The 23,602-nt window shown below is 44.5% G+C and overlaps 1 protein-coding gene across 1 annotated transcript in view; it reads right to left on the reverse strand.

Moving 5' to 3' along the window:
• Positions 1 to 4,090: 4,090 nt before the first annotated feature.
• Positions 4,091 to 23,602, reverse strand: part of LOC145723848 (kinesin-like protein KIF16B) — a 30,354-nt gene continuing 10,842 nt past the window's right edge. The window contains exon 3 of the mRNA XM_081833250.1: positions 4,091 to 5,386. Within this exon, the coding sequence (XP_081689376.1) occupies positions 5,228 to 5,386 (159 nt within the window). The 3' untranslated portion in view covers positions 4,091 to 5,227. The remainder of the gene's footprint in view (positions 5,387 to 23,602) is intronic.

The raw sequence follows: 23,602 nt of genomic DNA on the forward strand, positions 1-23,602 counted from the left end.
TTACACAGGGAGTGAATGAGGTGGGTCCAGGCGGTGGTGTGTGCCGTGGGGCAGGGCCAGCTGGTACCGGTTTCCTGATCAGACAGCACATACGTGTGACAGAGAGCGAGTCCAGTGGACAGCAAGCTCTTCAGATGCATGCGCCACCCCAGAACACTCTGCACCTCAGACCCCGAGGGGAGCACCACACTTTCTGGCCACGCGCTCTGTACGAAAAGTAGCTACACGTGGGTACACTCAGGCTGCTGCCCTTGTACCAGAAGGCAAAGACAATCCTCATCACGTAAACATGACCTTCCCCATCTGCTTTTAAAGGATAAACAGCCAGTGTTTAATATTACTCTGCAACCAAAGAACTGCACCCACTGTGAATCAACTTTACTTACTACATTCATTAAAATCAGGGCTTAAAACACCATACAAAAAAGAGTCATTTATAATGGCAACCCCTTCCCCCGTGGTTTCTAGCTTGTTTTCAGGAGAAGAGCTAACAGAATTTAGAATCAACAAAAGTGCAAATATTAAAAAAAGCTCTTAATCACCACAAACTGATATGATTGTTTGCTGCGATTCTCTCCTCTAAGAGATTCCCTGGCAGCTCTGGAAAAGCAGCTGCCGTCTTCCTCCCTCCCTTCCTCCTTCCCTTCCTTCCGCGTGACTGAGAAGGAAGAAGGAGACTCAGGAATAGCAGACCCTCGGGCTGTAATTTAGTGAGAAGCTCTCAGGCACAACGTTAAGTGCTACTGGAAACACTTCTGCAAATATTAACTGCGCATAAGGATTCGTGACACTTTGAGGAAAATAACTCTGCTTTCAAGCAGTGAAGATATTTAGCCGTATTTTTCACATTTTCCCCCCCAGTCTTAAATTCTAGAGAAAGGTTTCTCTCTCTCTGGTGACCTGCCTTAATGGTACCAAACAGCTTTGTACGCTGACCCTATGGGGTTTTTGCCTTCTGCTGATGCATTTCCCTCTACGCATTGCCAATTTTGTACCTTGTGCACTTTCCATTTTCAATGCGTAAAGAGAGATGGCTTGTGTATCTTTTTGCAAACACATTTATTTCTCTCTCCCTGAATGGGGAAGATTCTGCCTTTCCAGCAACGGAGAAGGAGCAAAATCAAATTGATGAATCTCAAATTCCCATAGAAGAATCAGTTTTTGGAGCGGTAACCCTCAGAGGAAAAAAAAAAACAACTTCATTATTTAATGTTCAAATGAAAGGGTACCAAATGGGCATAGTCAAAGAAAGAACGTTTTCTAGTCATTTTCCAAGAGATACACAAAAGAGAGAACTTTCTAGAAAGGCATGGGGTAACCTCAGGAGACAGTGCCAGAGCCTAGCGTGCAGAATTCTACAGTGATGCGAATTGCTATTTGCAGCCAACAAGGATGAACTCCTATCCTTGAACCCCTTCAGTTCAGCCAACCGTCTCTTTGTCTCTCCTACCATTTCAAAATGTAACAGGGTTCTACTGGGCTGCCAAAATGAAGAAGGCTTCTGAAGGTAACAGCCGGGCCAACACCAACATGGCCCCCAATTACTCCCAGGTACCACTGTAGGATCAATTTGAAATATGATGTTTTAGAAATTTATAACAAATGCTGGATTTGTTTCAACTCGGAAATAATTCTGTGTATTGTGCAACATTCAAAATTTCAGCACCACAGAATCATCACCCATGTAATTATCATCAGAAAAAACACTCTAAACAGAAGCAAAAAAGTCAATAACCAGGTCCTCTTCTTGCTTGTGGAAAGAGCTCTGCCATTAAAAGGAGGGATTGACAAGGCTTAATTTGCCAAGAATGAGTGCCCTTGGATTAATGGTCTTTAATCAGTTTTCCCAAAACAAAGATCACCTGTCATGATTAATTTAAATAAAACTGAAGCAGTTGATTTTGCCATAGAATTATTTTGCCTAAATTTCTTTACTCGTCCTATCCAAAATGAAAAACAAAACAAAATACTTATCCAGTAACAATCTGAACTACTCTTGCACACGTGTGTAAGAATATGGGAAGACAAGGGCCTCATGTGGCAGAAATGTTCAACTCTGGACTAATGACACCTCAAGGCATCATTTTAGGTATTTGTGAAGGAGTGTATTAAAAACCTCTTTTCAACACTACTGATTGGAAAGCGGGACGCCACTGAATATTTTCTCATGACTGTCTTGATTGATACCCATGTTCCCTCTAAGGAAATGAGGCTTGCCTTGTGGTAGGCTCAGCATAAGTAATAATGAGTCACATGACAACAGAACACTGCTCTCCATCTCTGAGAGCCTGTCTGAGGAAGTGATGGGGCATGCATGGGACTGTGCACTGGTGGAGAGGGATCCGAGTCTCATCTTTGAAACTTGACCCAGAACAACCAAAGTGCCCTAGCTCTGAGGCTGGAGACTGCGGCCTTGCAGCAGCTACACATCTGGAGTTCACAGATGCTCTAAGCTGTGAAACTTCTGGTTGCTTCTGCCCAGACTCCACGTATGCAATCTAGAACACTGAGTGGGTAAACAGGGCCAGATTGAGCAGAACTGAATCTTTCTACATAAAATGTAAATAGAAGTGGCCCTGGGGCCTGGGTACCCCCTTCATGAATCTTCAAAGCATCTCCACATTATGGGCCAGAGAATCTTCTAGATGTCCATCTTTAGGGGACCAGCATGCCTTGGTTACTCCCTATTCAGATGCCCAAATTAATCAAAATAGCAAGGCCTGGGCGGGATCCAGGCTGAAGGTGCCTGTACTACTTGTGATTATAAACAGGTTTGGTGCACATATTTTATTGTGGAAGCAAGACCTAGGACATGCTAAAAGAGCTCAAATAAATTCTAAGTTCCTTAGATTTGTCCAACTGGCTACAAAAATATGTATACATTGATGGCACCTCTATCTGACTTGCCTAAAATGGTCATCTTAGCATTACTTTATTTGATGCACTTGAAGTAATATAATATGCATTTGCTAATTGTCTTTTACTCCTTTGCATCAGTCTAAATTAACAAAGCTTCAAGTTTGTCATGCTGAGTCTGACGTCTGTTTTGTCTTCGCTCCAGAAAGGGATTCCATTATTTGTTTAGGTGAGACTTCTCATTGGCTTTTCAACACTCCCTCATGTTGTATTTAGGTCAGGCTGCCTTTGAGCCTGATTAGAAGTTTGTAGTTCACGTCCACACACCAGGGGCTGCCCTGGTCCACCCACCAGGAGCAGCTACTCCCCTGCTCGTGAGCACGGCTAGAATGGGACCTAGAGATCATCCTGTGCAACAGCTTGGTTTTCAGACGGGGAGGCTGAGGCTCAGGGAGGTGAAATGACCCACTTTCGCCACAGCTGGCTTTAGCCGGAGCCAGCTAGTGCTTGAACTGCAAGCTCAACACCGAGTACTTAAATTAAGATGAGGATTGGAATCAAAGGGTCTCCTGGTTCCCGCACTTCTTACAAACACAGGTCTGTTTACTCTCGCCACGTTATTACTGTATCCTGTGTCATTTCAGTGAAATGCGAGCCTGGCCTCGCGTATAGGTCAAAAAGGGCAGGGGACAGATTATCTGGTCCGCTCTAGAAAGCCATTTGGTTTACTCAGCAAATGAGGGACAATCCGTAGTGTTGTGACTCCTTCTAAATAAATGACCTCTGGTTAATTATTATCTCCCAGCTTTTATCCTTTAATCTCTACGTTTAAATTCTCGGGTGGTAATTGCCTCTAAACCTATGCCTGTAATCACCGCTGCAGACAAAAGCAAGTCTTTCTGTAGCAATTTTTTAAAGTCGTCATTTTTTTCATGTTAAACTATGACACCTAATTAGTGTAATAATAGTTTTCCCCCTTATTGGGATAATTGCACCTTTAAACATATTTTTCAGATTGGAGAGCTTAGTTGCACAGGCATATTCTAGAAGACTAAATGCAAACATGTTTTGTTACCCCATTCATCTGTGGCTTCAAATGTTACTCCGAAGGCGTCTTCTGCAACACAAATGCTAAATTATACATTACGGATCTTTCCAAACACATTAGATAAATTTTTAAACAGACCAGTAGCGATGATCATGTCGCAAACTTAAAATAAACTGAGCTACAGGATAGATTCTATAATTTCATTTAATATTGATAGCAGCTCAATTTAAATTTTGAAAAAGCAAATACCTTTAATAAATTTGGTGTGAACGATTATATATTTTGATACAACTATGGTACAGGCGTGTGTACATATATAAATCTATAGGTAGAATTATATACATTTCCATATATATGACATTTATATTTTGTCTACTCCCATTTTTCTCTTTAGTAAAACAAAGCAGTTTTACTGTACATAGATGTGCAATGCTACATTAAGTCCTGAGTAATTTAAGGGATCATTAATAAACTACTGTAAATTCTAGTCTTTCAGCCAAAGATCCAGTAGATTCTGTAACAAAAAATGTGAAAAAAAAAATTTAAAAATAGGCATTCAGCTATGCGCTTGTTTTGTGCTTAGCGGAGAAAGCTCAAGAATGCACAGTAGCCATTTACATTTGGGAAATTTCCTCAAATATTCAAGATTAAACAAATATCCTATCTGTATGGATTTATAGAAGTCTTAAGTGATGTCACCTACATCCAATTTGTCAAGCATGGAAGATTCCAGGCATGATTGGACCAAAATTCCCTTTTGCAGAATATGAAATTCTGTGTAAACATCGGTGGTTAGGTATTGTACAAAAGTTCTGACTCAAATGAGGGAAAAAGAAAAAAAAATACAATGAAATCATTTAAAATGCTTCTCTTGGGATGTAGCCAGCCACATGGGAGGAATATAAAAAAATAAGATATATATTTTGGTGGAAGAGGAAACCAGATGACAGTCATTTAAGGGAGGTCTGGTGAGCCGCCCGCTCACTTGGGGAGGTCCTGGGCCAGCAGGGCTCAGAGAGCCTGAGACAACCCAGCCACGTCCATTCTGGGGCAGACTCCGCTGTGACGAGAAGGAAGCACTATGGGGAAAAGGCCACATTCAACGGCAATGGGCCAGCAATAGCTGCCCATTGGGGTCCCCGTCAGCAAAGTGAACCATGCCAGTCCCAGGTTCAGGAACTCAGTAGGCCCTGGCGAGGCGGCCTGGGTGCCACCGGAGGAGGTGGGCTCGGACCAAGTGTGGGAGGCCGCCCTGCGCCGGGAGGGCCCCTTCGACGAGAAGGCACTGCATTGGTGGTTCCTCCATCCCCCCCACCCCCAGCTCTACCCCGTCCCATGGCTGCTGTAGTCAAAGACTCCCTTCTTGAAGAACGGCGAGAACTCACAGATGGTGTGTTTGGAAAGGGTCAGCCCCACCTTGTTGATGTGCAGGGGGGACGTCGCGGATTGGAGCATCACGCTGAAAAAGTCCCTGAGGTATTTCTGAGGAAGAGACAAGAACCAAAACATGGGTTAGATGTCGTTGGGTGGAGTCAAGGAGAGAAGAAATTCCAGAAAACAACTCGCCACCCACTTTGAAAGAGCTGTTGCTGTCATTAGAAACAGCACATGGGAATGTGTGTGGCCTTGGCTGTCACCAGACCCACCCAAGGGAAGGCTGCCACCACCTCCATGAAGCAGGTGACTTTTCTGGGACTCAGAGCAACACGGCCTCGGGTCCACCTGCAGACAATGCCCAAAGAAATGCCAATGCGGTGCCGGGCACGGGGGTGGGGGGTGGGGAAGGGGTCTGCTTTACAGCAACAGTGGCACTAGTTAAGATCCTATTTTTTAACAAGTCGTTTCCCTCCAACTTGCTTACTTTTTTCCCTCAACTTACTTATTAAATAGAAAGCTGATTAAAAAAAAGGCCAGCCATCTGTACAATGCTAAATGTGCTGCTGACTAGCATTTTTAAATGGTACCATCACTGTCTGCTTTGGATCCTTCTTATAAACTAAAGGAAAAAGAAATACTGGGGACAAGCGGGTCAGTTCCAAGTACTAATATTTACAAATCATTTTGCAAAGCCTATAATCAATCAACGCAAAGAGATTCTTACTAAGGTTAACTGCTCTGAACCCCCTGCACTGCCCGCCCCCCACCCCCACCCCCGCTGCACATGGTGTGTCACAGCATTCGCTGCTTTCTCTGGCACCTGCAAGCAAAGCATGTCTGGGACAAGGATCCGAGATGCTGGGGATGGAATCAGACACGGCTGCTGGCAGGATGTATTAAAGAAAACAGGACACACAAAAATAGTTAAAATATTTCAGGTCAGGCAAATGTTATTTATAACAGAATGGGACCGAATGCAGGGCGTGGGGGGCAGGGGTGGGGTGGGTAAGCCTAAATCTTTATTACAGTCTCAGCTTGTTTCAAAAATATAAACAATCCTATCACAAACCTTGAAACTGAACATAATAATTACAGACTTTGAGTAACAAAGAAATTTGTCTGTGAAACATGGCTGAGGCCTTAGAAGGAGGGGTTCCCAATCACGGGTGATTTGCCCCAGAGAAGATGTCCAGCAGTGTCTGGAGACGTTTTCGGTTGACTGTCCCTCTAGGGAGGGGGGGCTGCATCCAGGTGCATCCTACGATGCACAGGACAGCCCGCACGCCAGCATTACTACGTTCCCAGGGTCACTGTGCCACGACGGAGAAACCCTGGCCCAGAGAAGTGGAATTCGGCCTCCTCTCTGAATTGCCAACCTGAAATTTACTTCTGAAACAAGACACTCTGCTGAAGGAAAATTCATCTGCTGTTTTCTTAAGCATAATATTGAGGATTATTAATCATTAACACTTGTATAGTAATTTATGGTTTCTAAAAATCTTCTCATTTCTTGCTGATGCAGTCATTGCACATTCTTCAAATGGATAATCTGATGAGTCCTGACACACCCATACCCGTGTGAAGCCATCCCCAAAGCACGAGAACAAAACCTTGCACCATGCCCCCAAATTTCTGAACTCACCTAATTTTATGCTGTCATCGTACTCTGCCTAGAATTACCTGCTTTTATTACTGTCAAACACATTTTCGGGTGAGGACCCTGTTGCAGAAGTAAGCAAGGCTACTAATCAGGAGAGGGGACTTAAAAACAAGGGTTTTTAACTCAGACTCTGTCTTTTTTGTTCAATATACCTAACTTACTGGCCTCACAGTAATCTCTCAGGAAAGGAGCTTGAAAGAGCAATCAGGGGGAGGCAAGAAGGTGCCAAAACCAATTGCTGAAAATTGAAGATCTTACACCAGGACTTATTTGCATCAGAGGCAAAGGGGAACCAGACTTTAACTTTCCTGGGGGAAGGGAAGCTGCGAAGAGCAACAGACCTGGAGGGTGGGGCTGCAACTCTCTCACAGTCTAAAGCATGCACAGAGCCAGGCGGCCGTCACCTCTGGAGCTCTGGAGTGGCCCCCCGGCTGAAGGTCTCCCACAGGCTGCATTTAATGCTCACAACCAACTTGCCTTCAAGATGAGTTCCGACAGAACGACAGAACGGAAGGTATTCACATCCGGGTACCAACATCTGTTATCATTAGTTCACGAGGTGGGGGTGGGGGGCTTTAAAGGGCCACTAGAGCCCAAAGGGTACAATGAAAAGTGAAAGTTAAAAATATAAATAAAAGAAAAAGAGAAAGTACTGGAGAGCCCTTCCCTGCCAGGATACCACCATCAAGAGAACAGTAAACTAGGTGCAGGTAGTGCCTTTTTCTTTAAATGAACTCACTAGCATGTCTCCATGGAAACTCGAGACAGAAGGATCTCATTCAGTGAATTGCAAACATTACAGGAGAGTTTTTACATTGCAAAACCAACCTCTGCTTGGCAGGATCAGGCAGCCTGGGCTCCCTTTCCATAGACTGCTTCCTTGGCCAAAGAAATGCTTTGATTGTATTCTCTGCATTGAGCTTCAGGTGCTCAGAGGTATCTGAGTGAGGCACGGTAGGCTTGGTGCTGTGTCCACAGCCACATGCTGGCAGTGGGCTGGCCAAACTTCTTCTGGCAAATGACAAAACCCAGGGACTAGGTGTAGGGCTGGGGACAGAAGACAGAACTAAACTTCCAGAAGGTTCTTGAGGTCACAGGCAGCAGCTCATTCTTCTTTGGAACCCCCACCACACCTGACACACTGCTGAACTTGGGAAAAGTTGCTTGGAAGGAACCCCGATGACGAATTCTGAGTAGTTCATCTTTAAAAAATTGAGGTGTACACAGAGAAAACAGCACACATGCACAGCTTGGTAAAGTTTCAAAAGGTGGACATCCTTGTGTGATCAGCACCGAGATAAAAACAAGACAATACTGCTAGTACCCAGGCAGCCCTCCTCATTCTCCCTCACAATCCTTTCCCCAAGGACAAGGCTATCATGACTTCTCCCACCATAGATTAGTTTTGCCAGTTTTTGAAGCTCACATTAATGGAATCACACAGGACACTGTCTTTCGTGTCTGGCTGCTGGGCTTTACCACAATGTTTGTGAGACTCATACACCTTGTTGGGTATAGTTACAGTGTGTTCATTGTCACGGCTGTGTAGTATTCCACGTGTGAACATGCCCACTGGCTGCCTTTCACAGAGAGGAACGCAGCAGTGACTAGTTTGCATCTTCCGTCTGAGCTCTTCTTCAGGGACAAAATGTGCCTCCACTCAATGGTGTCCGGTGAATCAAGTTTATAGGTCTCTCCAGTAAAGCGGTTCCCCTGTAGGATTTTAGGCTCAGGCCAAGATCAGCCAGTGAGCTAGAACTCTACTATATATCTATTTAATATAGATACATTATAATTATATGTAAAATACATATTTAAAGACACAGATATTTATATTAGTCATTTTTGTTACTTGTGCTCACAATGTTTTCTATAGCATCTGTGGCTGAGGGGAGAAAATGAAAGTTCTTCCTTTCAAAGCGATCCCCTTTTTATTGTCTAGCCCTTCCCGGTATGCGAAAAATAAGTCCAGGAGAGCCACGCTGCATCCCCAGGGCATTTCATTTTATAAAAAAGCATTACAAAAATTGAAGGACATTAGGAGTTCAAGTGGCTTATCAGGGTCAGAAGGGCAAAGAAGGAGAAGGATTTGTGAAATCCAATCTCCAATTTCTGTTTCTTTCACATGGCATTTTCTCCATTAAAAAAAGAAAGAAAGAAAAGAAACAAAAACCAGGCATATTTAAATCTCTGTGGCTGTCAGGGACCGCAGAAGGCCAGCAAGCCTTGCCCACCCTGGTTGTGGGTGTCTCACCCAAGTCTTGGCTTCATTAAACGCTCCGATCAGGGCCACTGCGAACGGGCAGTTGCAGCCCCTGCGGCTGTGCAACATTTCAGCCCTGCCTCGCCCAGGGTAGATGGAGGATGAAAGTCAGATCAAGCCAAATCCTTTTTCAATAAGATTGCAAACCCACAGTACAGAGTGAGAAGGGGTCTGGGCTCTGAGAGTCTGAGTATGAGTGAGGGTGGGAAAGGGCGGGGGCCACATAGAGTTGGAGGGGCTGGCTGGGGGAGGGCGACAGAGGAAGGGTTGTGATGGAGGGAGCACAGAAGACACAGGGGAGAGAAGGAAATAGCAAAACAACATTGGAGACCAAGCTCCGGGAGTCATTTATCCATTTGGCATTAAAAAAAAAAAAAAGATTTAAGAATAAAAAATAGATGAGACATTTATCTATGTAATTTACTTTTTGCTACTTGGACCAGCACTAAAGTATAAGGTATTTTCTTATCAATACTTGCAGGAAATCAAGTTTAGATGGCTGATCTTGAAGGCGTATTTCAGTACTGAAGAGAACCTTGATTCCAGAAAGTGCCTTTCTTCTACAGTCTGCAGGCAAATCTTACTGTTTTTTTAAAGTTAGTCCATGTAGGGGGCAGTGAGCAGGGGGTAGAAGTAACCAGGAGAGATGGGACTGCCTGGGTCTGTTCCAAACAAAGCATTAAACAGGCATGTGCCCCACCCCCAAACAAGACAAAATCCTGTAAGGGACCAGGAGCTTTTCAAGAGGAGGCCAAAAGACCACAGGAAGAACGAGGGACATACAGCTTGTCAGAGACACCCACACCAGGCTCCTGATCTCTTCTTTCCAAAGTGGTCCTTTTCTTCAAATCATACCTGCCAAGACCCTTCCACATATTTCCTGAGGATTGTCTCCCACATGCACACAACACGCTGACCAGCTGCCACAGAGAACCACTTATCAGGAGCCCGAAGTGTTCCAGGCATAGTGAGAACTTTTCATGGTATATCTCACTCAATTACAACTTCATAAAGTAGGGACCATGACTATGCCCATCTTCTAGATGTAGAAACTGAGGACCAGGAGGCTTAAGTCATGCCCTGAAGGTCACAGAGCATAGAGGTAGGAGTGCCAGAATGCACATCCACATCTTCCAGCCCCAGAGGCTGGGTCTCAGTCACCAGCCTGCCGTCCAGAGTCTACCATCCCCTATTTTCCTGTTGGGCCCCCCATCTCCTGAGCACTGCCATCTCTCGCTGGGCAAGGCCATCTACACTGAGCCAGATATGCTGCCTTTCCCAGGCCTGAGGCTGCTCTCACAGAGACCAGGGGCTCTGGGTTCTCTAGAGTTAATGTTCCTTACAAACACGGGAATGGGAAAAACACTTGCTGTGAGGCTTACACTCATCTATACAGAGTCCAATGTAGTTGTGCCCATGCTTCCGTCCTATCTTCCTTAGAGCCTTGGTAGGCACTGGGCCATTTTTTAACTGCCCTGCTTCCTTTTTCCTTCCCAAACAGCACTCAGATTCCCTTCTGAAAAAATATCTTTCCCTCCTTTAGGGATTGGTTATCGGGGCTGACTGAGGGCAGAGGACTGGTGAACTTTTCCCGTTCATATTCTGGGGTAGGCATCCCCACAGCCAAAGAGCTAATGAAGATACCACTTGGAGTCTGCTGGAATCGATCTCTTCCAGATTGCAGAGCCACTGCCCAAGGGCATTTTCAAGTGTAAGAAATTCAGGGAACTCTGAGAGAGGGCCAGCTGCAGGAGGGCCTTTGGTCTTGCCACTCCCATTCATTGACAATGGCCACAGTAATTTTCTACTGTTTGCAAACAAGTTAACTAACAATGACCTCTGATGCACTGGTAGGCAGGTGGCAGGCACTAGTCCAGGTCAGAGGAAACCTTCCATCTCCAAGCTCCTGGGGGGCTGGTCTGTAGTCAGATCAAGATCTGCCCAGGGCACCCCACTATTAGGAAAAGGTCCATCTAGGGAGGCTTTAGTGAATAACATTTCAGATGGGTCAGTGCATCCTCGTGGTACATCCCCAGCCAACGGTTAACCTGGAAAGTTCCTGCCCCAAACCCTGATATACACACAGGCCAATCTTCAAAATTCCAACACCATTTCAAAACAACTAAACATTATTAATCTTTTGAACCAAAACACAGGCTAATATGGTCTATTGGCTGTGTTAATGAGTTCTGAAAGGTGAAACACACTCCCTACAGCAATACAGTGCAATTCAGCAAGAATTTAGTCAATTATTTTAAAGCTTTAGCCTGGTACCTCAATGAATACACTGCATCGGGAAGAAAAAATTGAAAATATAATGTGCTGCTACACGCTATTTTCATTTTTATTTCATTCTTGATGAAGGTCATTCTGTTAACATGATTCATGTGTGACCTACAATACAATTTCAGTCTCCGCTCTAGCTGAAAGGAAAGTACTTAAATTACTGGAACAACCTAACTAAAAGCTGGCCTTAAGACAGCCTCTGCTGGGCTGTTCTTTTCAAGTCTGGAGCTTCTGGATGAAATGCTCATCGGGTCATTGGGACTGACCATGTGCTCTACAGTCCATCCAGGCAAAAACCTGGGAGATGAGCAGGAAGCTAAATAGTGCGGCTCCTGCCATCTTGCAGCCATTTCCTTTCAGGTCTGGGGTCTAGAAAGGAGGGAAGATGGAGTGGCATCCACGTTCGGCAAACAGTGTGAACAAGGGAGCCAGGTAGGCATGTGCAGGGCTCTGTGTGGGGAAGAGCAGGACTTGAAGGGGAACGAGGAGGGTCCTGAACCTGGATTTGGGTCTGCAGGCACTCTGTACAAAGCACTTCCCAGTTCATGAGCTCATGTGACCCCTATGACATGCTGAGGAGGAGGAAAACAAGGTATGCATATCCTGTTTACAGATGAGGAAACTGAGACCCCAAGAGGCAGTGACTCAGCCCACATCAACAGACCACAGAGGATGACAAATGACTGGCTCTTCAAATTCAGGAGAAAGTCAGATGGCCTAATATAATTCACAAGGTATAATCCCTTAAGCCGGAAATGTAAGGAGTAAATGTAAACGCAGCCCTTCTCTTTTGAGCCCATGCTCACAGGGGCCCTCAGAATTTGCCACTGTGTGTGTGTGTGTATGTGTAGAGAATACACAGGAATGAGAGCAGGGCCTCAGAAGCATTCAAAAGACCTTACCTTATTTTTTTGGCTCCTTTCCTTCTATTTTAATTACCAGAGGGATAAAGTAATGACTATTTTAGGTTGCTAAAAAGCTTGCTTTACTAGGGCTTATAGTCTATTATTGTAGACTCTAGAATAGTCTATATTCTAAAACATAAGACTCTATAATACAGGTTTACATTTGAGCCTGTATAATACAGTCATACAGCCTCATGATTGTAACTGCAGCCTGCCGCGTACTTCATGGCCATGTATCGCCCAGCCTCCTGATTTCCCCAGCCATCTCATTGTTGTAGAGCCCCTTCATGTCACAAAATTTTAACATACTTCATAATCTAAAGTTATTGAAATTATTAAAATGTGCTTTAAAAATGTAGTAAGGCCTTATCCACCTTTCCACTGTGACATATTAACAGGGAAGACAGCTTGCTGGAATTCCTCCTTTCCAGAAGCCATTGGTAGCCACGGCAGCAGCTTAAAGACAATTATCAGTCTACTCAGACTTAGAGGTTTCATTTACCTTGCAGCACTTGGAAAATTCGTCGACTGATGGGCTCTGAAGACAGATCAAGCCAGGATGGGGACATGCTGGGATATTTCTAGATCCGAGAGAGGTCTGGTTACCACTGGCCATGGGTCATGAATCAACCCAGTAGGGTCAATATTCACCTCACTCAAGGCTTCCTGGTTTCAAACTGTCATAAATTCTAGTTGACACCTCTCTCCCTGGCTATTTAGGAATCCTAAAATTTGTCTCCACTGGATCAAAAATACTGGGTTCCTTTCCTGACATGCCCCTAAATGTCCTCCACACTCTGATGAAATTAGGACAGTTTGATTCAAGCAACTCATCCATCCACCAGTTACCACACACCTGCTCTACAAGGAGCAGTGGGCCAGGCACTGGGTGTCCAATGTTGAATAAAACAGACACAGAGCCTGGGATGCCCTGCATCATGTTTTCATTGTTCAGAATCGTTCATCTAAATCCTACTTGTCTTCTAAGGACTGGACAAGGTTTGTTCTTTGTTGGCTTTTCTCTCTTGAAACTTCATGCATGCACCAAAAAATATTTGTTGAGAGCTTTCTACATGCCAGTGCTGCTGAGGATTCAGTAATAAGATCAGTTCCTGCCCTGAGTAATGTGTAGGCATCCCAGGGAGTTGGATAGGTAAAGCACTGATTAAAATAAGGCTATATATTCTAAACAGGAATGAGATGCTATTGGAGCACATAGAAAAGCCACCCAGCCTAGTTCTGGGAACTGGTGACATTTATGCCAAGACGTGAGGGATGAGTAAGAATCAGACTGGAGAAAATATTGGCAGAAGATACTTGAAGGAAGCCTATTCCAGGCAGTGGGGAGAGCATGCAAAGCGTCATGGTGAGGATGCATAACTTGGAGTCTCCCCAAGAGTCCACATGACTGGAATGCATGCACATGTGGGGCCCATTCAGTGTGGGGGACACACTTCTGGAATGTACTGCTCACTAGATTGGCTCTCTACTGGTACTCACATTGGGGGTCCTGCACTGTGCTCCGGCAGTGTCTCTTCTCTCTGATCCCTGGATCCTGTCAGGCCCTCTGGGTGGAGCCTGTGCTTTGTTTTCACCAAGAGAACACATTGCAGGTAAAGCTGACAGTGAAGAAGTCACCTGGCAGGCTCCGGAGCCCCAGCCGGGCCCAGTCCTTAGTGGCGCCATGATCAGAATGCAGCCATGTAAGTGGCCTGACCTGATACCTGACACTTGGAAAAGATGAACCACTCAGTGGAGCCCTGCCCAAATTCTAGAACCATAGCATCATAAGCAATAAAATGGTAATTGCTTTAAGGAAGTTAAGTTTTGGGGTAGTTTATTACATGGTGATAGATAACCAAAATTTGTGTGTGTGGGAAGAAGGTAAGAGATGAGGGAGTCAATGAAATTAGTCAAAGGAGAAAAGTCTCTTTGGTTTTTATTTATAATTTATGACTAGCCATAAATTACAGTCCTATTCTACTTCATGCTAACCTCTTCCAACCTCTTTAGTATTTCTAATGAATAATTCTGTCTTAGCAGGTACTTCTTTTCTATCCATCCTAGGTTTTAAAGTAAATACTTGAAATAAGTAGTCATCATTTGAAATATGGCATTTATTTCTTGATTTTATAGAGAATTCTGAGAGCTCCCAGTTAAAATTCATCAGGGTGAAAATGTTAGTCTGTGATTACAGAATCGGAACTATTCATTACAGCTATTCAGAGAATCTTCTTTATGAGCTTAATGACATAAGCATATTGTACTGAATTATTATGGTACTGCATCAATTGGACTCATAAATTTAATATACTCAGTCTGGCTCACATATTCTAATAAAATCCAGCGAGCTTTAAAAATTTTATAAGGAATGTGCATTTAAAGTCATGTGATATTCAATTTTTACAGGTTGGCATTCCTGCTTGGGGTACTGGGCGTAGCTTTAGTAATCGTGACCGACCAGCCTGGTAGACCAGCAAGCTGAGGGGGAGGACCCACAAAAAAAGGCCACATAGAAAGCCCTCAATCTGCTCAGACTGTGAAGATGGTTGAGCTCTTCTCCAAAACCCAAGTCGATACCAGGCCCTTCTTTTGGGCTCACGGAGGGAAGGAGCTGAGGCTGCATCTTGAGCCACAAGCAACGGCATGGCAGCTATAAGGGAGCAGGCCAACCACTTCCAGAAGGTCTGACAGGCCCCACTTTCAACCTTACTCAGCTGAAGCAAAATATGGGAGGATGGACTCTGTGGGAAAAGTGTAGTTTCCAGGGTTTGCCCTGGTTTTTTGACTTTTGTTTACTGGATTTGGGTTAAGGGACTGGTAACAGCTCCACACAGAGGCAAAGCAACTCAGCTGGCTCAGCATCTGGGCGGGGAGGGTGGGAGAGCAGCCTGGAGGCTCAGCTGGCCATGTGGGCCACACGACTGCTGGAGTCCAAACCTCGCATTGCAAGCCACATCCCGGGACACCCAGTTGTGCAGCAGCCACCATGCTGGGCACAGGGACGTTACAGCACTGGGGTCCGGATTAAGTCCCTGAACCCCTCCGCACCTGTTTCTTCATCTGATTATATCCCTTTTTAGATCAGAAGATGAAATGAGCTGTGTCTGTGAGGTGCTCGGGGCAGGGCCCAATTTACAGCATGCATTTAAGTAGGTGACATTATTATCTACACAGCCTTGTCCTCACAGAGTTAATCTGCAGATATATTCATTTTCTTCCCTTTTAGATGTTTAGATACACGTGAGCTTAAAATGTGGAAGTATTTAATGCTTTAATGTTTTCCCCTTCAAAGGAAAGTGGAAGACAGCAAGTCTGGAATGGCTTCTTTCCAAAGTCACCTCATATCAGATACTGGCAGACCCTTCATTTCAAAAACTGCTTTATTTATTTATTTAATTTAAATTTTTTTTTTAAATTTTTTTTTTTTTGACAGAGAGAGAGAGACAGCAAGAGAGGGAACACAAGCAGGGGGAGTGGGAGAGGGAGAAGCAGGCTCCCTGCCGAGCAGGGAGCCCGATGCTGGGCTCAATCCCAGGACCCTGGGACCATGACCTGAGCCGAAGGCAGACGTCTAACAACTGAGCCACCCAGGTGCCCCTCAAAAACTGCTTTAAAGTAAGGAAGAGTTAATGGGTTTTTCAAAATGGGGAATCGTAATCGTAAGTTTAAAAATCTGGACTACACCAGGTAAATTAATGATGCCCCCAAAGCTCATTTTAAGATACATTTTGGACACTGAGATTCTGGAAAATGCCATCTGGGGGGAAAAAAGAACTATTCTTTGTTTCTCAGCTCTTCATTCCTTCTTGCCCTGTATAAACCTTCAAAGAGGTTCCTGACATTCTGAGACTGAAAGACTGCTCCAAATGACCAATTTGACTGACAGACTTTCAAATAAGAAAGAATCTTGCTGTATGGTACCCGTCTGGGCTATAATGTACTTAAACTCAAATTCAAAGAATTAGGTCCCCAAAAGCTTAAGAACCAAGGAGTAGTTGCATATTAACTACTGGTCTCTCAAGGTCTCCCTCTGAGTAGGAGCCAAGCACTTGGATGCAGTGTGATGCTTCAGGAACCCTGAATGACTGTCTTACTCCTTTTTACCGTCTATGCCTGTGGTTGAGCAGAACCATCCTCCCCTTTAATGTCTAATCTGAGGTCACTTATATATTGATGGCAAGTTTTCTCAGGCTGGCCTTGGACTGGACCATCACCGAATACCAATGAGTCCCTGAATTCCAGGGCAAGAGGGTCAGCTCTTGAGCCTAGGAGGGAAGACCCACTGCCCCTTTTTTGTTCCTGGACTAGGGGCTCCTGATGATCCCTGTGGGACTATTTGTCTTGCAGATTATCCTCCTGCCCTGGGAGTTATTCCTCAGTGTCCACACATTGCCCTATGTCCCAGGAGGGAGCCATGGTCATGCCCCAGGTGTGATGAAGCCTATGGCCCTGAGTGGTGGGCCTGTGACCCCACCCCACAGAGAGGATTAGCTGGGGATTTGGATTATCCACACCAATGATCCCCTTCACTGGGGATAATGATGGAGGCTTGACTATGTTGGGGAAAGGGGAAGGCAGGGAGAAAAGCCAGACCAAAACTTCTCCAATATAACCCAGTTCTAAAAAAGGATAGGATAGTTGTGGATTTTTAAAAATTCCTTCACCAGATATCAACCACACATTGAAGCACCTAAATTAATAAAGATACACACTGAAAATATGTACCTCCTGCATAGCACTTTGCTCAGAAAAGACTCTCCGTCAGGTGCTCGATAACAATGAATATTAGGTAACATTAATAAGTCCTAATGAACAATGAGAAGCCTGGGTTTTCTCTCCTTAGGACCTTCCCTTGCAGCAAAATTTCACAGATTTATATAGTAGCTTCTCTCTGAACAAGAGAAGTTTACTAAATCACTAGAGAGAAGAAGTCGATCAAATCTTAATTTAGGCTCCAAAGCCAAACTTGAGAAACTCTTCAAACTGTCTTGGCACCTCTTCAAATCTGAGAAGTTGCTGCAGAAGAGAAGTTGGGAATGTTGCTGGTTTGGCAGTGGATTAAGCAGGGTGTCCTTGTGTCCTCTTGTCTGGTTCTGGTAACTGCCAAATGAACCTGAACCCATGTAAGCACCAGCCTTTGAGTCGTCAACACCTTGAGCGCTCAAGATTGTTCTCAGCTGAGAGGCTCTGAAAGCAGTGTGGTAGGAGTTAAAAAGGAGGACTGGCAAAACGTGGAAAGAAGATCTCACAGATCAAAGGGAAATTGTTCCAGCTGGGAGATCTTGGAGAAAACTATGGGACCATTTAATCTAAGAAATAATGGGCTCATTTGGGCTAATCTGACATCCAGTTTCTGCCACGAGGAAACTGCCTTGCAAAATAAGAAATGTCAGTTTGTACTGACTGAGCTATTACTTGGATATACCCAGATTCTTTTGAGTCAGAAACTGCAAATAAAGGCAGTTTTGGCAACTGGAAGATAAGCACTATAAATGGAAAAGAAAAGGTGAATCAGCAGCAACAGATACCGAAAAGCACAGATATCCCAGCCTATGGAGACGGATGGAGCAGACGGTCTTCTTGCTGCTCATCCACAGAGCTCTGAAATAAAAACCCTGCAATCCACTGAGGGTTTGCTTCCAGTCAGCTACAAAATCCACTGAGAAAAAGGTGACGGCGTCACTGACTGCCATTTTCAACTCTGATTAACAACTGCTTTCCTGATTTTGGCATCACTTTCCCAATTTTATTTATAAATAATATGAAACAGGTGATCTCAATTAGGAAACAAATTAGACAAAGTCTTCAGTTTGGGGTTTTTTTGTTTTTTTTTTTGTTGCCTGGAATGAATATATGTAAATGTAACCACATTGCAGCGAATTCCTGGGAATAGAAATGAGTCTACCTAAAAATGGATGGGAGCTTTAGACGGGCAAACAATGAAGACAAAAAGTTGTGCGAAATTGGAACAAACTCATGTTCTTACCCATTTCTTTCTCCCAAATATTGTTTCAAAGGGCTGCAACATATAATTCATTACTGCTATGACATATAAGTGACACATACAGGGAAAAAAAAAAGGGATCGTCAAAGGAAAAAAAAGTAACTACCCGAATTCTAAAATAAAAATACAGTTTTCAAAAGCAGTGAAAGGACAGTACAGGGGTTCACTGGCAAGGCCACAGTGAGCACCTTTAGGAAAAGCACAAATTACAGGGCGCCTGGGTGGCTCAGTTGGTTAAGTATCCGACTCTTGATTTCGGCTTAGGTCATGATCTCAGGGTCGTGGAATCAAGCCCCGAGTTGGGCTCTGCGCTGGAGGTGGGTGGAGCCTGCTTAAGATTCTCCCTCTCCCTCTGCCCCTTCCCCCATCTCCCCCTCTCTTTTCCCCTCCCTCTCGCTCTCAAAAAAAGGCACAATTTCTTGGAAAACAAATCTAAATAAATGGAGCTAGGGGAACTGAAGCATCTTTGAGAAAGTCTAATTCAAATTTATAAAAGAGAAAGGATGATTCCCAAATGTAGATATAAACAGTGAGCAGAGGACTAGGAGAGACTGGACAGAGAAAATGGTTCTTAAAATACACAGATGCACAAGAATTTTGCATATGTCTTTCAGGCTGTTGCAACAAAGGGAATGTATGAAGAGGAACTGTATAGAAGTCAATGGAAATAAATATAACCGATTAGTTCAGGAAGTAAGAGGCTAGGCCTTTAGGTTTGTAACACCACTAGGAGATGCAAAAGTAAGAAGCACAATGTTAAAACAAGGGAAGGAAGAATGAGGTGGATCACACTGCACAGTGCTTCTCAAACACTTTCTGGAGAAGGACCAACTGAACGGGGGGTGATAGGAAAGAGAGAGAGACAGAAAGAAATGGAAAACAGAGGAGACAGGAAAATTCAAGGAGGACTGGACCAGGGGGTTCAACACAAACAAATGGGATTCCAGAAAGAAATAAGAGGAGAAATCATCTCGAAAATCTCCTAGAAATGAAGGATGTGAGACGGAGAATGCACGTGGAGTGTCCTGCAGAACTGAGGGGCTGCTCACCAAAGTGGAACCATGAACACTCAGAACCCTGGGGACATAGGAAGGGCCTACAAACTTTTAGTAGGGGTGACAGAAGTATTATGTCACACACAAAGGACCAAGAATCAAAATGGCTTTGAACGGCTTCACAGCAGCACTGGGGGGTAGAAGACAATGAAGCAATCCCCCTGAAATTCTGAAGGATGGTTTTCAACTAACATATATACCCAGCCGGTGTGTGGGTGAAGAAGGACATGTTCAGAAATGTTTCTAGAAATTTACCTCTTCCATATGCTCTCTTAGGAAGCAACTAGAGACGTGCTCCATCACAATCAGGGAGTCAACTGAGAAAGGAAAACATGAGGCACAGGAAGCAGGGGAAACAATTCAAGAGAGAGCAAAGGATGACGGAGATGGAAGACCAGAGTACCTGTGGCTCACTCTGACTAGAAGAGGCAAGAAGCTTCCAGAAGATTCGTACAACTGACCAAGTATCTGAAGCTGAGGTAAGTTATGGATACATAATAACCTGAGCAAAGACACGAGCTGCGCTCTTATACGTCCTGACACCCCGCTGGGCAGGTGGAGCAGGGGTGGCTGTGTCCCCACATGTTTTAGGAGGATGGCGGGGTGGAGGCGGGTGTTAACATCCCCCACAGTGGGATGTTACCAGATAGCACTTCACATTGAAACAAAAATCAGAAAGAAGCAATCCAGGAATGCAATTTTAGTCTGTAGGAAAATACCAAAGGGTATCGCGAGGGTTCTGCTGGGGAAAAGGGAATGTAAGGTACGCCCAAAGGCAGAGGACTGCTTTCCAGAAAAGCCTAGTAGAACTCTTTGAGCATATCCATAACTTACACTGATTTAAAAAAAAAGTTTTAAAATCTCTCTCTCTCATTGGAAAAATGCTTAGAAGGGATATATGCCCAACCACAAGAGCAATTACCTCTGGGCACTGCCTCCGTTTGATCCTGTGAAAGCAGAGATGCAGGGAGATTATTTTCAGATGATTTTGGTCACAGAGGCAAAGGGGTGGGAAAGCGAGAGTGGAGAAAGGAGGTAGGTAGTACAGGGCTGAGCATACTCAGGTTACTATCCAGGGCAGCACTCGGTCCTGCTGGGGACCCTCTGAGAAACATGTAGAATGTGCTTCTGAGTCATCCCTAAGGATGGGAAGCAGGCACATTTATCCCTATTTTGTGTCTCACTTTGGGAGGCACCTGCAGGCCCCACACCTCTGTCCAACCTGTGGGCTGCAGCCTGAAGGGAGAAATGGGGAGAGAGCCCGAGGCGCCACGGCACACAGTGGGGCTGTTCTCCACGGCCATGGCCAGAATCACGGGAGAGTCAAGGGGATACGCAACAGCTGTGGGACGCTGAGGTTGGTGGTGATTAAGGGGGATCCCAGCTTTAGCTGTGAAGAGGGAGCCCTTCATTCAGTGGTGCCTGCTGACCACCCTGGGGAGCAGGGTAATGGGGGGAGTGGTGTTTGATAAACAAGCATTTTTAACGGATTTAAAATGCAAGTTTTATTGCCACCTTAGGCTATAAGACAGAGGTGACTGTGGCTCACGCACAGGCCTAAGTGAGTTCATGGTCAAAATGATTCCAGAGCATTCAGAAGATAAAGAGCTACCCATGAGCTCCCAGCTTGCCCCACCTCTTAGCCAACATCCACGGGGCTGGACTGTGGCGGCTCCGCAGCAATGAGCCAGAATGGCTACCGTTATTTCCAGGAACTCCTGTGTTTTATGTTTTCACAACAAGAACGGATTTTTCTTTTATTCTATTACAGTACTCCTATATATCTATATACAGTATTGAATTATATCTATAATTGACATCTCCATATACATCTAGACCTTATTTCTATATTATACCTATATAACTATATAACTATAGCTATATCTGTATAATGTAATCTATAATTAAATCTGTGTAACTGTATCTTATATCATGGTTTACTCTCTTATTTTATAATAATACCTCATTGTATAAGAAATTTCCTCCTCCAATGAGTCTTAACAAGATGGTGACTGCATTTAAAACAACACAGTCAGGGGGCGCTAAATGACAATGTGGTCACCTGACAGTGCCAGGAAGGGACTAAGAACCTCACTGTGGGGCCATTCTTTTATTTACACCGAGGATGATGTATACACTGGGGCAAAAGAAAAAGAGACTTGGGGGGCGCCTGGGTGGCTCAGTTGGTTAAGCGACTGCCTTCAGCTCAGGTCATGATCCCAGGGTCCTGGGATTGAGCCCTGCGTCGGGCTCCCTGCTCTGCGGGAAGCCTGCTTCTCCCTCTCCCACTCCCCCTGCTTGTGTTCCCTCTTTCACTGTGTCTCTCTCTGTCAAATAAATAAATAAAATCTCTAAAAAAAAGAAAAGAAAAACAGCCTCGGGTAGACATCAGCAAGGGTACCTGATTAAACAGGGGTACTAGCAGAAATTAACAATACAAACATGTCACTATCATATACATGATTCAAAATAGTCATTAATTCCAAAACAATTTTTTAAAAAATATTTTATTTAGTTATTTGAGAGAGAGAGAGAAAGAGCATGAGTGGGGTGGGAGGGGCAGAGGGAGAAGAAGCAAACTCCCCGCTGAGCAGGGAGCCTGCCGCGGGGCTCGATCCCAGGACCCTGAGATCATGACCTGAGCCGAAGGCAGATGCTTAACCAACTGAGCCACCCAGGCGCCACCCCCCAAAACAATTTTAGTAACATGGGCCTCATCAGAAGATGGTCAATTTTTTTTGATCATCAATGGCTGTCTCTCAGGTATGGCTACTCTTTACCCTACTTTTAGCTGTATTTCTATCCGATGCTTCCCCCTGGGGCCTGGGAGCTAATTAAGTGCTCAGCCTAAAAGACCTTTCCTTCTCCCCCGTGTTGTGCCACAGCATGAATGTAAGCTGTAAGGGGTGGCAGATGAGAAAATATTAAAATGATGTTTACTTAAGCAGAGTAAACAATAAGGTCAATAGCAACTTGAAGCTGACATCTGTCTCCGAACAAGCAGGCAAGCTAGCTCCAGGTATGGGCGACAGAGAAGTGAGCTGCTGCTGCAGGCTCCTGTGGTCCATGCCAACTGTAATATCTACTTCTGTTTCAGAGGCAATGAGACATTTAATAAAAGAAAACAAATAGCGATGCCTCGCTGTATCTAGGAGGAGAGTAGCAACAACCCTCCAGCTGTTTAGCACTGAAATGTTCAGGCTTCATTTCATTTTGCTTTTAAAAGTAACCAGGGAAATGAAAAATGTTCTATACTGAACTCCACAAACAGAGCGTGCACAGCTCTTAAGCCTGCCATCTTGCGCTGTGCTGCGTTACTTTCATCTGATGCTATTTCATAAACAGGAAAGAGTTGGAGAATCTCTGTTAGGAATCTGTCAAGCCCCAAACACCTTGTAAATGAGCAAGGGAGGTGGAGAGATGACAGATGTTACTGATTTACTGCTAGGATGGCATGTGAGGTGGGACTGTAGTTGGGATTGATATTAGAATACCAAAAGCCCAACAAATGGTAAAATTACCACTGCACCTGTATCTGGGGTGAGCAGAATGGCTTCTGTCACAGTTAACCTTTTTTTTTTAAATTTTATTTTATTATGTTATGTTAGTCACCATACACTACATCATTAGTTTTTGAGGTAGTGTTCCATGATTCATTGTTTGCGTATAACACCCAGTGCTCCATGCAGTACGTGCCCTCTTTAATACCCATCACCAGGCTAACCTATCCCCCCACCCCCCCTCTCCTCTAGAACCCTCAGTTTGTTTCTCAGAGTCCATACTCTCTCATGGTTTGTCTCCCCCTCCGATTTCCTCCCCTTCATTTTTCCTTTCCCACTTTTTTTTTTTAAACATATAATGTATTATTTGTTTCAGAGGTACAGGTCTGTGATTCATCAGTCTTACACAATTCACAGTGCTCACCATAGCACATACCCTCCCCAATGTCTATCCCCCAGCCACCCCATCCCTCCCACCCCCACCACTCCAGCAACCCTCCGTTTGTTTCCTGAGATTAAGAATTCCTCGTATCAGTGAGATCATATGATACATGTCTTTCTCTGATTGACTTATTTCACTCAGCATAATACCCTCTAGTTCCATCCATGTCGTTGCAAATGGCAAGATTTTGTTTTTTTGATGGC

The sequence above is a fragment of the Leptonychotes weddellii genome, chromosome 10, assembly GCF_054177405.1.
Source record: "Leptonychotes weddellii isolate Sample4059 chromosome 10, ASM5417740v2, whole genome shotgun sequence".
In the NCBI taxonomy this organism is placed as follows: domain Eukaryota; kingdom Metazoa; phylum Chordata; class Mammalia; order Carnivora; family Phocidae; genus Leptonychotes; species Leptonychotes weddellii.